The sequence below is a fragment of the Pteropus alecto genome, unplaced genomic scaffold (genome assembly GCF_000325575.1).
Source record: "Pteropus alecto unplaced genomic scaffold, ASM32557v1 scaffold88, whole genome shotgun sequence".
Taxonomy (NCBI): domain Eukaryota; kingdom Metazoa; phylum Chordata; class Mammalia; order Chiroptera; family Pteropodidae; genus Pteropus; species Pteropus alecto.
The window spans coordinates 9,355,370-9,368,774 of NW_006494611.1; the positions used below are offsets into that span (position 1 = coordinate 9,355,370).

The window sequence follows — 13,405 nt, forward strand, 5'->3', positions numbered from 1 at the left end:
TATCATTTACTCTTCTACCTTTGGCCATTCCAGGAAGAGTCAGCCTGTCAATTTTTCTTTGATATAAATGAAAAGCAGGGAAGGAAGCGTTCATCTACAGGCAGAGATAGCAAGTCCTCTTCTCACTCAAAGCAGCCTCGCAAACCTCGTAAGTACCTTGGTTCCAGAGATCTCCTCTGTGAGCAGTAACTGTTATTTTAGCCAAGCAGCATTGTAAGAGAGCCTCTTCTGGCAGAAGAAAATTGTACAATGAGTCATTAGGACCAATAATAAAAATGAAATAATACAAAGATGGCCTGACTTTGAGGCTGAGACTATTCCTGTAAGAACTATTAAAACAGCCCCTTTCATTCATGTCTGTAAAACATGTGAGGTAAAGAGCCTACAGAACCAATAAAGATTCATAAAATAGAATAATCAAACTGGTAGAAAAGACTTTAAGGCTATTTCATTGAGGTCCTTTTTATCCACCCTCTCATTTCAAAGATGAAGAAGCTCACCTTGGGAAGGTAAACTTACTGCCCGGGGTCATATGGATGGCTAGTTGGATAGCTGGGACTGGAATTGGGGCTCGTGACACCCAGTTCAGTTTTCTTTCATTGCAGCCTATTGCCAGTTATATGCTATTTTTGTCAGTATGTGGTTATTACTTTTGGATCTCCTACCTGTGGAATAGTTAACAAATTCAGAATTTTTCTAGTAAAAGTTAGTTTCATCGATAATGGTGATGTGTTTGTGTGTGTGTGGTCATAGTGGGAAGAGAACAGGCCCAGCTCATTGTGGCAGTGCTGTATACCAGTCTTGCAGGATATAAAGATCAGACAAGGATTATTATTTGCTGGAGTTCCTAGACCATAGTAATGTTTGGCTTTCTTCCACATGAAGCTCAGCCTCCAGGACCCTGCTGGTTTTGCCTTGCCAGCCCTGAAGTGGAGAAGCATTTGGTGGTCAACATTGGCACACATGTGAGTTATTTCTATGGATCTTTTACAGAGGAGACACCTGTTTGTTTTCTGTTCACTTCATTGAGTCATAATTTACATATAAAATTTACCCAATTAAGTGTACAATTCAGCAATTTTTAATAAGCTTACCTAGTTGTGCAACTGTCACATAATACAGTTTTGGAACATGTCCATTGCTCCAATAAGATTCCTCATGCCCATTTACAGTGACTCTCCATTTCCACCCTCAGCCCCAGGCAACCACTAATCTACCTTCTGTCTCCATGGGTTTGCCTTTTCTGGACATTTCATATAAATGGAATCATAGAATATGTGATCTTTGTGTCTGGCCTCTTTTACTTAGCATAATATTCTTGGGGCTCATCCATGTTGTAGCATCTATCAGTATTCCATTCTTTTTATAGTCAAATATTATCCCATTGTATGCATATTCTACATTTTGTCTATATATTCAATAAATGGACATTTGGGTTATTTTCACTTTATGGCTATTAGGAATAATGTCGCTTTGAATGTTTGCATGTATGTCTTTGTGTGGACATATGTATTCATTTCTTTTGGATAGACACCTAGGAATGGAATTGCTGGCAAATTTATCTTTAACTCTTTAAGAAACTGCCAAAGTATTTTCCAAAATAGCTGTACCATCTTTTATTCCTAACAGTAATGTATGAGGGTTCTCGTTTTTCCACATCCTTGCTAACATCTTTTTATTGTCACTTTTTGATTATAGCAGTTCTCCTGTGGTTTTGTAGTATCAGTTTCACGAAATTGCTTCCTCCCTTCTTCCCCCTCTGACAAATAGGTATGGATCTTCTAGGGTGATGCTTTTATGTACTTCTCGAACTCTATTTTTACTCCATACTAGTAAAAAGTGATAAATTCTCAGTGTTGCTTAGTAGTAGAGGCTATAGCTTCTGAATGACAGGAATCCCCACAGCCACATCGGGTATCTGGGAACCCAAGTAATAAAATAATAAGGTTGCTTGGCGAGTACTGAATCCAACTATGAGAACTGGATGATCTTGAGGATGATTTTACTCAGACTATGTAAACCTCTGATAAAGTATGTGTCTCACAATAAGGTCATCCTATTTCAGATTTTCTCAGATACTTTTCCTTGGGCAGAGTTCGATTAGGTTTTGAGTGATACCTTTGATCCTCATTTCGCTGGGATCCATATAGACCATTATCCTTTTCATTTACTGCGAATGAAAAAAGCTTAATTTTCAGGGTTGCATTTGTACCTTTAACACCTATGACTGTTTGCCAAGGCTCCTGAGGAAAATAATTTACAATCCATTTCTTAGTGTGTGGCACTTCTGCTGACAGATACTTTCATCTGTTTTTCATTGGCTTAGTCTAATTTTTGTTTCTGAGCACATTATCCTGACAATCTGAGGGCTCTTTATCATGGCCTCCTATAGAATGACTGATTAGCGTCTCTATTTCATCTTGCACTCTAAGTCAATCCCTCTCCTGCCTTTGTTGTTTGAGACTGAGTGGTCCCAGTCTTTTACATTTAATTTTTATGTCTTTATTATTGGCACATTTCCTAGCTCTCGGGGGAAGACTAAATGGGGTGCAGGCCTGTGGTACAATTGGGCTATGGAGCCTGTGGATGAACTCTTCAGTATGAAGAAGAGCAAACTTGAAAAGCTCTTGCTGTTAAGGGAATTCCTTTTTTGGATTATCTCTTCTAGATCTTTTTTCCCTCTTTGGATTAGTTTATGCCAGTCTTCTCTCACACCTTGTATGATAAGGCAGCCTTTGAACTGCTTTCTGCTTGAGAAGCTTCAGTAGGTTCAAAATGCCATGTAGAGGAAAAGAGATTAGGAATTGGTGATTTAGCTCAGTGCTGCTCTAGGCCTCAGGGAGAAATGACCCTTCCCTTCCATTTACTTTTTTGTTGCCCAGGGCATGACCCTAGGGGATAATCAAGGAAATGTATTTGTTTCTCATCTTGTCCTAAAGCTAGAGGGGCAAAAGCATCTCAGGTCTTGATTGTGGCCCAGCCCAGCACTCCAAATAGGAGGCCACATGAGGATTTTAGCCTAGAGCCTACCTAGTAATCAAGTCTGCACTTAATATACACTGTCCTTTGTCCCATGGAAACCTTTTGGGAACCTCTGGTGACATTTGGGTATCTGGCAAAGGATTTAGAGTTTCCTGTGTGTATCCATTCCTCTCTATTTCCTTTTATTACTTTTCTCCCTGGCTTTCTTCCTCAAGGGATTTACAGAGAACTATGCTGATGGCCCACGGCCACACATTGGTAAAACAACAGGAAGCCCACTAAGAATCTTCAGCTCTGATGTGTTTGAAGCCAAAAGCCTATTTATACGCTGCTCATATGCTCCCAATTCTTTTGATACTTGAAGATTATTTGTTGCATCTAATTTCATTCTTCAGCAGGTACTTGAGAACGTTGTTGTTATAACCTCTAAAATCAGAATTTTTAAAGTTGTAGAATTTCTATTCATAGCCTCTTTGAGCACTTTTTTCACACCCCCAGGATTATTCTTTGTATAAGCTTTTCTCCCTGAAGAATCATACATGCAGTATTGATGTCTCACTTCTATGTGCTTCTTCTTCAGTGCTACCTTGCCCTGGCCAAAGGAGGCTTATCTGATGACCATGTCCTTATCCTGCCCATTGGACACTACCAGTCAGTGGTAGAGCTTTCAGCAGAGGTGGTGGAAGAGGTGGAAAAGTATAAGGCTACACTGAGGCAGTTCTTTAAGAGTCGAGGAAAACGGTGTGTTCTATTTGAGAGAAATTATAAGAGCCATCATCTCCAGCTACAGGTAGGAGCTTTGCCCAAGAACTTGGAAGGGCCCTATGGGGACCTGGTATTGATAAATATTTAAACTATGTTAATTTGAATAATTAATTTGATATTTAAATATTTGATTTCAATAGAAAACAATTTTTAAATATTTAAAATATTTAACATGAATTTTCACATTAATATTTAAATAATGTTCATTTAAAAGGCTAAAGAGTCTGGTGATTTCAGGGGAAGTGCCTGGTCAGTATAAGTGAACTGCACAGATAGTAAGTCCCTTGTTTAGAAAAAGAATGTGTAGTTGAGGAAGGTTCCAGGAAAGATGTGGGCCTTGATTGGTAGAGTTTGAAAGAGATTGGGTATTATGTGTGAAGCGCAACACGAGTGACCACTCAAAGGTAAGAAATAGTCACAGATCCAGCATGGGGCTAGCAGCTCAGACATTTGGAGATTGTTATGGATACTTTGTAATTGTGGTGGTTTTCTTTCTGGCACATTTGTTAAGTTTTCAAATGGGCCTGACTCTGCCACATATATTATATAGGAGCTGGCAAAGGTTTGATGACAAAGAAATTTCTCTCTAGCCTTTCCCATATCAAAGATAAGCTCCCACATGTGGCAGGCTACCTCATAAGTTTAAGTCCTTACAGACAGGCTGACATCAACCTGACTGGCCTGAGGAGAATCTCTACTGAGGGGTGTTCTCTACCCCTGTGATGGACTTGCTGCTTCTCAGGAACTATAGAAGGCATGACTTCTCTGGGACCTGCACAAAGAATTTCTTCTACCTTCTCCCCCTGCCCCCAAACCCCAGGTTATTCCTGTGCCACTCAGTCGCTGTGCTACTGATGACATTAAAGATGCCTTCATTACCCAGGCACAGGAGCAACAGATAGAGCTACTGGAAATCCCAGAGCACTCTGACATCAAGCAGGTAAAACAAGAGGGGACATGTTAAACCTGAGGTACTAGTAAGGCATTCCAAAAATGTTAAGTAGGCAGGTGACAGTTTGCAACTAGAACATGAACTATTGATTAGATTGTAGACAAAGGTGGTATTACAGCAATGCCTCAGTGCTTTTCTGGGATGAGTAAGAAATGAGAAATTTCCTAAGGCAGGAACTTAGAAAGATGGTGCCACTGAGAGGATCTTTGTAATATCTGCCAGTCTGGCTTTTTTAGCTCTATTTCCAGTAAGGGCTTGGGATCTATAGCTGCTCGCATCCTTTTTCTTGTGCTTCTAGACTGAATTCTTTGCCAAATTAAAACTTGTAAAAGATGAACTAGGATTTTAGATTTTCAAAACACTATTGTATATCCTTATGTAGCTCTGTTTACTTTAGATTGCACAGCCAGGAGCAGCCTATTTTTATGTTGAACTTGACACAGGAGAGAAACTTTTCCACAGAATTAAAAAGAATTTTCCTTTGCAGTTTGGAAGGTTTGTATATTTTTCTTATTTTAAATGTGTTTTCACTAGACCCGCTCTAAACAAGGGAGTGGGCTGTATAGACAGTTAAATAAAAAGCCGAATAAGAAACAGTCCTTGCCTCAAGGAACCAACAATCTTAGGGTAAGTCAGATATATACATATATGATAGTAACGTAATGCAGAATGTGAAAAGTACCATTACAAGAGTTTGAGGAACAATGTGCTTTAGAAATTCAGAGAAGAGAGAGCTCATGTCTGCTTAGTGAAAGACTTCATGAAAGAGTTGAAGTTAAGTCTGAGAGAGAATGAGGGCAAACATTTGACTGGGCATTCCAGCCTGAAGGAATAAAGTGCTACCATTCATTGAACATATGCTCTGTGTCAGACACTCTGCTAAGAACTTTACATGCATTGCTTTATTTAACCTTCCCAACTCTGTAAGGTGGGTACTGTCGTCTCAGTTTACCAATATGGAGAATGAGGCTCTAGAGCGGTGCCCAATAGAACTTTCCACAGTGATGAAAAAGCTTTTATAAATCTGCACTATCCTATACAGTAATAACTAGCCATGTGTGCCCATGAGCACTTAAAGTGTGGCTAATGTAACTGAGGAGCTGAATTTTTAATTTAATTTTAATTAATTAGGATTAAAATTTGTATATCTATATATAACTAATGGCTCCTATTGTAGACAGCATAGCTCTACAGTAGTTAGGTAGCTTTTCCATGGTCATAGTGGTAGGTTCAAACCCATGCCTTTTGGACCCCAAAATGTGTGGTCTTAATGTCATTATTCTAAGGTGTCCTAAAGGTTTGGATGAGGCATTATTTCCGCTCAAATCAGGGAGAACATAACTGCAAACCATATAGGGAGTGGTATAAATCAGGCAAAGACTGAAGACAGGAATTTGCTGACAAGAAGAGATATTGCATGGAACAGAGTCAAAATGTACATAGCAGTTTATCTGATGCTGGTGTCTCTGATATGCAGCTATTTTTTTCCCTCTTTAGAACTGAGTTTTGAGTCAACTTTGAGCCCTTTCCTAGACTAATTTGGAAAGCCTCCAAGAAATTGCCACCATTGGATAAGTCCAGTAGATGTAGTTGTCTACATTTTCAGAAAGATAATTGACAAATGAGAGCAAGTATGTTAAGAGCTTCAAACATTTGACATTATCCTTTTGTTGCCGCCTCAGCAACAGGTGCAGATGTGAGCACTGATGACTTAGGCACTGACTGCACATACTCACAGGTGCATAAGCCTACAGCAGTGATTCTTTGAATGATTTTATGCTCATGGTAGTTGTATTTTCAACACTGAGTATTTTTCAAAATATTAATTTACAGTTACATAGCATTTTATAATTTAAAAAAATACTTGAAAAGACATTTTTTCCCCCTGCTGTATAAGAAATGTAGTTCTCTTCATTTTACAGATGAAGTAGGCTCAAGTTTTGCCTAGGCAGCTAGAACTTGGCTCAGGGCTTCTGACTTTTAGGAGACTCATATGATTTGTTTTCAGCTGTTCCATTTATTGTAGCTTCAAAGTGGAAAATGAACCATATAGATGAGCAAATAGTTATTTCTAATATATCAAAAAAAGTAAAAATAAATAAAAATATAAAGCACTGGCAATTAGAAGGTAGCTTGTGTGTGTGTGTGTCCGTATGTAGTTTTTACTCCTAAGAACCAAGATAAGTGTTGTTGATATTGAGCCTGTTCTATTGTGCCTGTGTAGGCCTGAATCCCCTAAAACAGGGGTCCCAAAACCCCTGTTTTAGGAACCGGGCCGCACAGCAGGAGGTGAGCGGCGGGCGAGCAAGTGAAGCTTCATCTGTATTTGCAGCCCCTCTCAGTGCTAGTATCACTGCCTCAGCTGCACCTCAGATCATAAGGCATTGGATTCTCATAGGACCGCTGCCCTAAAAGGAAAGGCAGAAAGAGTAGGGTGTGATACCAGGTGCCTGACTTTGTACCATGCCCTAAGCAACTCTTGGTCTAATTTGGATGACAAAACTAGAGTTTAAAGCAGGATGTAATCACAGCTAGTTTGTTACTTTGATTGTGTTATCTCCATACCACACAAAACTCTTATTTTGCATTTCATAAGTTAAGAAAATCAGGACTCAGGGATGAAATCAAGTCATATCAAGTGACAGAGCTAGGAATGGAATTATCTCTGATATTTCTGACACCAGGGCCTGCCCTCTTTCTCCTGTGCCATGTTGCTTCTCTAAGTGCCAATAAATTGGTTCCAAGTTGTTCAGAGAAGTAAATGGGATTTGAGGGGTTAGGAAAGAGGTAGGATGTGAGCTGGTCACTTAAAATGGGTATGATTTTGATTATAATAGTGCCATTCTTGGCAGATATGACACTCAGGGCAAGAGAAATGGTATAAAGTCAGAGGAATTTGTATGCCTTCTTTGAGTGATGCTGAGGAGAGCTCTGGCTAGGGAGTAATAGGGGGGTTCAGATTGATACTGTTTATTTTGACTTTGTGGTCTTTCTGCAGGGAGGTCCTGGCCAGTGAAGCCATCCTTAATATTCCCGACAAGTCTGACTGGAGACAGTGTCAGATCAGCAAGGAAGAGGAGGAGACCCTGGCTCGCCGTTTCCGGAAAGACTTTGAGCCCTTTGACTTCACTCTGGATGACTAAGCAAAGGGAAAGGCACTTTATAAACTTCACAGGAAGTAGTAGCAGCCTGTTTTTTAAGAAAATACAGTCTTCCATAGGGACTGTTTCCCTGCCTCTTTTTTTTGTGCATTCCCACGGAACCTGTCTGAAGCAAGAGGCCTAAAATGGAATCTTTTTGGAAAAAGTCACATTCTAGGATGAAAACCCTGTATTAAAAGCATGTCTGTCACCCAGCTCCAAGCACAGCTTTTATCAACCAACATTTTCAAAAATATTTAAACTATCAAATTAAATTCAAATACTTTTCCAGGAACATTTAGGAAGTGCCTTATGTTCATGTTACCTATAACCACTGAAATGAAGTAGTATTTGTGTGTAACAGGAGCCAGGGCTTTAGGCCCAACTTTTATCCCAGGATCTCACAAGTGGCTTCTCCCTGAGCAACCTAGGATGGGGAAGGGACCTAAGGCCTTTGCCATTTTTCTTATAGCCTTTATTTTATTGATATAAAAGAGTTCATTCAGTCCTTCGGCAAATACTTAACTCCTGTGTGCTAGGCATTTTCTATAGTCATGTTTTTTTCCCAACATGGTTTCTTTTGTCTCAGAGTTTACAGTCTAATTTGGAAGAGAAGGGGCAGATTTAAGAAAAGATGAGTTCTGCTTTAGATATGTTGAGTTTTAGCGTGCTCGGATAATTATAAACTCATAGAGATCCGGATTTGTGATAAGGCTTTCGGATCATCAAAGTATAGGTGAAATTATGAGGATGGATAAGAAAATAAGAAAATGGTAGTACAGACCTACCACTCATAGAGATCTGGATTTGTGATAAGGCTTTGGGATCATCAGAGTATAGGTGAAATTATGAGGATGGATAAGAAAATAAGAAAGTGGTAGTACAGACCGAAGATGAAGATGACTACCTTGAAAATAGAGTGATCCAACAAGTATATGTCAAAGGAGCAGAGAGAGACAGACATCACAGGAGAATGCCATATCTTGGAGGCCAAAAGAGACTATTTCACTTAATCCTCAAAATATCAATGAGGTAGATATTATTACCTCCATTTTATACATGAAACAAGACTGGCAAATTTGAAGTTTATGGATCCTGAGGTCAACCAGCCCAGGATTTTTAATAAAAGAGCTATGCAGCGTCCCTGTGAATGCCAGTGATCAATGAACTATGGGAAGCAACCAGGTTCCTGCAAAGATGGCCACTTCTCGGTGAGCGTAATCATGAGTATCCTCAGCATCTCTCCCTGGCTCTTCCAAGTGAGATTTAGGAGATTTCAGCCTCACTTGTGGAGATCAGACACACTCCAGTGTTGGCTATGCCATACACCTAGCAAATGAAGGCTTCATACTGTTAGGACAGCCCGCCACAATCATCTATGCAGTCTGCCCAGCTCTAAGGGATGTGTTGGAGGTAACATTTGTAATCACCTCCAAGTCTGATACTCCAGCTTCATGGCTACCAAGCATGTATGGGAAACCAGAATTTCCAATACCATACATATTACTGATGGCCAACACAACTTTGTAGCATGCAGGGTTCAATCTAATTGTATCATTCAAGAATTTTGGTGACAATAGACAACATTTGTTTTTGCCAAAAGCCTGGTCAATGCATATGCTGTGTCCACATGTAACATCTATGGTGTACAACCATATGTCACTGTTAGTTGTAATTCTGAGTTCACAGGCAGGGCTGTGCAAATGATGGTCCAAGTGCACATCTCAATAGAGGTTCAAGTGACCATGCTTAACGAAACCGACATATTTCTTAAGAGAATTTGAGTCCATGCTCATTGTGTTATACCTGGAGTGATTGGCAAGATCCCCAGATTCCATGAAGCTATGACCAACTCTTAAAACGAGGAGCTGGTTTCCCTATGCTAAGGCAATCTGCTACTTGGAAGCACTTCTTGTTGCAGTAACCGCACTCCTGAAACGCCTCTGCAGCCCTCCATCACGCATAAAGCAATCCACACAACGAGGAACTACGGCACTGGCAAACCCATATCTGGATGACAGCAAGCTCTGTGAGGCATTTAGGGAAAAGTTACTAGGTCGAGAGAACATTCTTTACTTTGGAACAGCATCACATCCCTGAGTGCTTTGAGATTACAGGGGAGATACTGGGACAGGTATATAAGAAGAGCTGATCCCAACTCATCTATGGAACATGATTAAGGAGGCATGCGGGGGGAGGAAAAACTGAAGGCTAATGTATCAGTGGGCCTGTTAGCGCAGGATTCTGATTCCATAATATTTAAATCAGTGGAGGCTTTGCCAGTGCCAGCTCAGGAGGTGGTGGGGTTGGAGAATAGATGGCAGAGGTCTGAAGAAAGGTGAAGTGTAGATAGGAAAGGTGTGAAGTCTAAAAGACCAATACGGGACAGACTGGTTTGGAGGATGATTTGAAGGAAATGTAGGGCCCGGAAAAAACAAGTGGGCTCTTTCAACCAGGAAAATGTCCAGAATACTTAGCGGTTTGAAAGCGCCTTCCTCTCTTTCCACTCTTTCGCCTGCAGGGTTGCTGCGGCGCCCTAGGAAAAGTTGGCGCGGGGCGGGGTTCCTGTGGCATTAACGGAAGTGACGCATCATCTCGCGAGAAGAAGGACGCGCGAGCCTCGGCGGCCCGGAACCGGCCTCAGTACCGTGGTGGAACCTGAGGCCGCTTGCCCTCCCGCCCCATGGAGCGGCCCCCGGGGCTGCGGCCGGGCGCGGGCGGGCCCTGGGAGATGCGGGAGCGGCTGGGCACTGGCGGCTTCGGGAACGTATGCCTGTACCAGCATCGGGTGAGGCGGGGCGCGCGAGGGAGCGGCGGTGGGTGTTTATCAAAGCGTCTGTGGAACACAGTGAATGTCAGTATGTGAGATCGTCGGTGAGACCTTGGGCAGTATTTTGGGCCAGTGAGCGTGTGTGTGTGTGTATGAGAGAGAGAGCGAGATTGATTGATTGATTGATTGTGCGTGTGAGCCTGGTGACTGAATCTGTGGTTGTATCTGAGGTCCTGGGTCAGCGTGTGTGAGATAGAGCTATTAGGGAGAACTTTGGGCTTGAATGTCAAGATGTGACAAGGTGTTTACTGAGTGTGGCAGTGCATGTGTGCTTCTGTGAACGTAGAGAGTGTTACGGTGTGTGAGGCAAATGCACATCAGAGTGTGTGTTGTATTAGTGGATGAGATAATAGGGCTGAGGAGGGGGTCTACCTATTGGAACGTGTGTATTTGCGTGTGCTTTGAGGCAATTGTGTTATCAGTGGGTTTGGAGTAGACAAGGCAAGTTTTTTGGTGGGTCCACAGGTTAAGCTTTTGGAAGCAATAGGTACGCTTTGTAATTGGGAATGAGGGTTAGCTGCCGAAAATGACCATGACTTCACAAGGGAAGGAGATAGATTGGGAGAAAGGTGTTCTAGTCTAGTCGATGGAAGGCAGCAAACATCCGACTCAGGAATTTTGCACTGATTTAAATGAAAATGTTTAACCATTGTAGCAGCAGTTAATAATCATGTTTAAGCTCTTCATCTTTTGTTAACCTATGAAAGCTACGAATCCTTTGCCCAGAAAAATGCACAGAGGCACATCCATGCAGCATTATGCATTGCCATTTGAGAAAGTTCATGCTCTTCTGAAGGACATCCACAGACTTTTTAGATGTATAGACCCTAGACTAATAATACCTTCAGTATAGCCTTTGTTTTGTTAGCTGTAAAATGGTTATAATAACGTATATACATCATGGGTCTGTTTGAGAGTTAAGTAATGTGTGTAAAGCTAAATATAATACTTGGCCCATGGTAAGCCTTCAGATATTAGCTCCTGCTGTTGTTGTGTTGTTGCTATTATCATCATCTTAATCATCATTAATTGACCATTAAAAAGGAAATGTCAGGATAAAAGTGTTCTTGGAAGATCTTTTTGTAAAAGTGAAATCTGAGTGGAAAAACATATGAGACGAGATGAGCAGTTAAGATAGTACTAAAATGCTTGCAAGTGGCCTGTGAATGGAGAAGTGAATTCAGGAGTAGAAATCATGATTTGCTGTCTTAAGGAATATAGGTGCGGGTAGAGAGCCCATAATATAGGGTGAGAGGTAGAAGAGATGAGAGTCTACCTGGAAGTAACAGGCATGTTTGTGTGACAGTTACAATGACAAACGTCACTGATAGAACAAGAAATTTTGTGAAGTAGATTTCCAGATAGAGAGACTGTAGGAGGAACTCTTGGAGAGAGGGAGAATGAAAGATGAAAAACTAAAGCATTAAGGACTTTGAGAGCCAGACAAGTAGTAAATTTAATAATTCTCAAAGGTCGCATAAAGCACTCAAAGAGAAAAGAGAGGGAGCCAAGTACTTCCATTGGATGTTGCCTGTGGCCTTTTTATTGAAGCCTGACCATCAGCCTGGTCATAAGGAAAAAGTATGCATGCTGGCATGCTTTTATGACTGCTTTTCTTGGTTCCTGGTTGGGGACAGATGAGTATCACCTTTTAAAAATTGTGGTAAAGAATATATAACATAAAATTTACCTTTTTATCCATTTTTAAGTGTACAGTGCAGTGGCATTAATACATTCACATCGTTGTGCTGCCATCACCACCATTCATTTACAGAGCTTTTTTATCTTCTGAAACTGAAACTGTACTTATTGAACAAGAACTTCCTATTTCCTCCTGTTGTGAGCCCCTGGCAACCACTATTCTACTTTCTTTCTCAATGGAATTTATCATTTTTTTCAGTGGAGGAGATTTGAGTCCTCTAGAATCTTAGAAACCTCTTAGGAACTTTCACGGTGTCCAGAGTGGACTTCCCCAAAACTGGGACATTTGACAACTAGGCCTGTAGTGAAAAGAGAAAAAATACTGTCAGGAGACTTGGAAACAGCGTCGTTACTTTTGCAAGCCTGACTTAGGTTTGCATTTACAAGCTTTCAAGATCCTTGTGTTTTGGTGGAAGGCATGTCCCAGTATTTCATCTATACCTCTTAAATCACAATGAGAAAGAGAAAAGGGTGTGAGATGGTTTATTTAGCTGATTACTGTTCTGGGTGCTAAATGGTAGTGCCCAAATCAACAAAAACAGTATTTTCTGCCCTCAAGGAGATTTCAAGTCTAGTGGGAGAGGTAGACACAGAAACATTTCTAAGTACAGTATTGTAACCTATATAACGAAGGTATTTGTAAAGTAATATGGAAGCATGGCAAAATACCCAAAGAACTTCCTAGGAATAGGGTAGCACTTCTCAAACTGTGTTTGGAAAAACTAATCTTGTGAAACACTTTGAAAAAAGGATACTACAGTCAAATACATTGGGTAGATGCATATATAATATGCCTTCATTTGGAGAGTCATACCCACATTAGCATATTAAAAGCTCTGAGAAATCCTATAGTAAAGAAACTAATTTAATTTCGTATTTTCCAATTATTTCTTTGTGGTAAAATGTAACATTTACCATTTTAACCATTTTTAAGTGTACAGTTCTGTGGCATTAAGTACATTTACATTGTTGTGCAACCATCACCACTCTCCGTCTCTGAAATATTCCATTTTTTTTTTTTTTTTTAGACATAAA

At 40.6% G+C, this 13,405-nt stretch overlaps 2 protein-coding genes and 1 non-coding gene across 8 annotated transcripts in view; all 3 read left to right on the top strand.

The window, feature by feature from the left end:
• CWF19L1 (CWF19 like 1, cell cycle control (S. pombe)) overlaps nt 1–8,982 on the top strand; it is a 24,231-nt gene extending 15,249 nt beyond the window's left edge. For 5 of the 6 annotated variants that reach the window (XM_006925885.3, XM_015599921.2, XM_015599918.2 and 2 more), the window contains 6 exons: nt 34–148; nt 886–965; nt 3,563–3,772; nt 4,568–4,687; nt 5,097–5,194; nt 7,698–8,982. In XM_006925885.3, coding sequence (XP_006925947.1) covers nt 34–148; nt 886–965; nt 3,563–3,772; nt 4,568–4,687; nt 5,097–5,194; nt 7,698–7,842 — 768 coding nt within the window. In that variant the 3' untranslated portion in view covers nt 7,843–8,982. The remainder of the gene's footprint in view (nt 1–33; nt 149–885; nt 966–3,562; nt 3,773–4,567; nt 4,688–5,096; nt 5,195–7,697) is intronic. The other variant, XM_015599920.2, reaches the window with a different exon arrangement.
• On the top strand, nt 4,223–4,370 carry LOC112474250. Its single transcript, XR_003044311.1, has one exon. It is a non-coding gene; the product is annotated as a small nucleolar RNA SNORA12 (small nucleolar RNA).
• A 1,460-nt stretch (nt 8,983–10,442) lies between the features above and the next one.
• The window catches only part of CHUK (conserved helix-loop-helix ubiquitous kinase), a 33,411-nt gene continuing 30,448 nt past the window's right edge, over nt 10,443–13,405 (top strand). Inside the window, exon 1 of the mRNA XM_025042269.1 lies at nt 10,443–10,627. Coding sequence (XP_024898037.1) covers nt 10,523–10,627 — 105 coding nt within the window. The 5' untranslated portion in view covers nt 10,443–10,522. The remainder of the gene's footprint in view (nt 10,628–13,405) is intronic.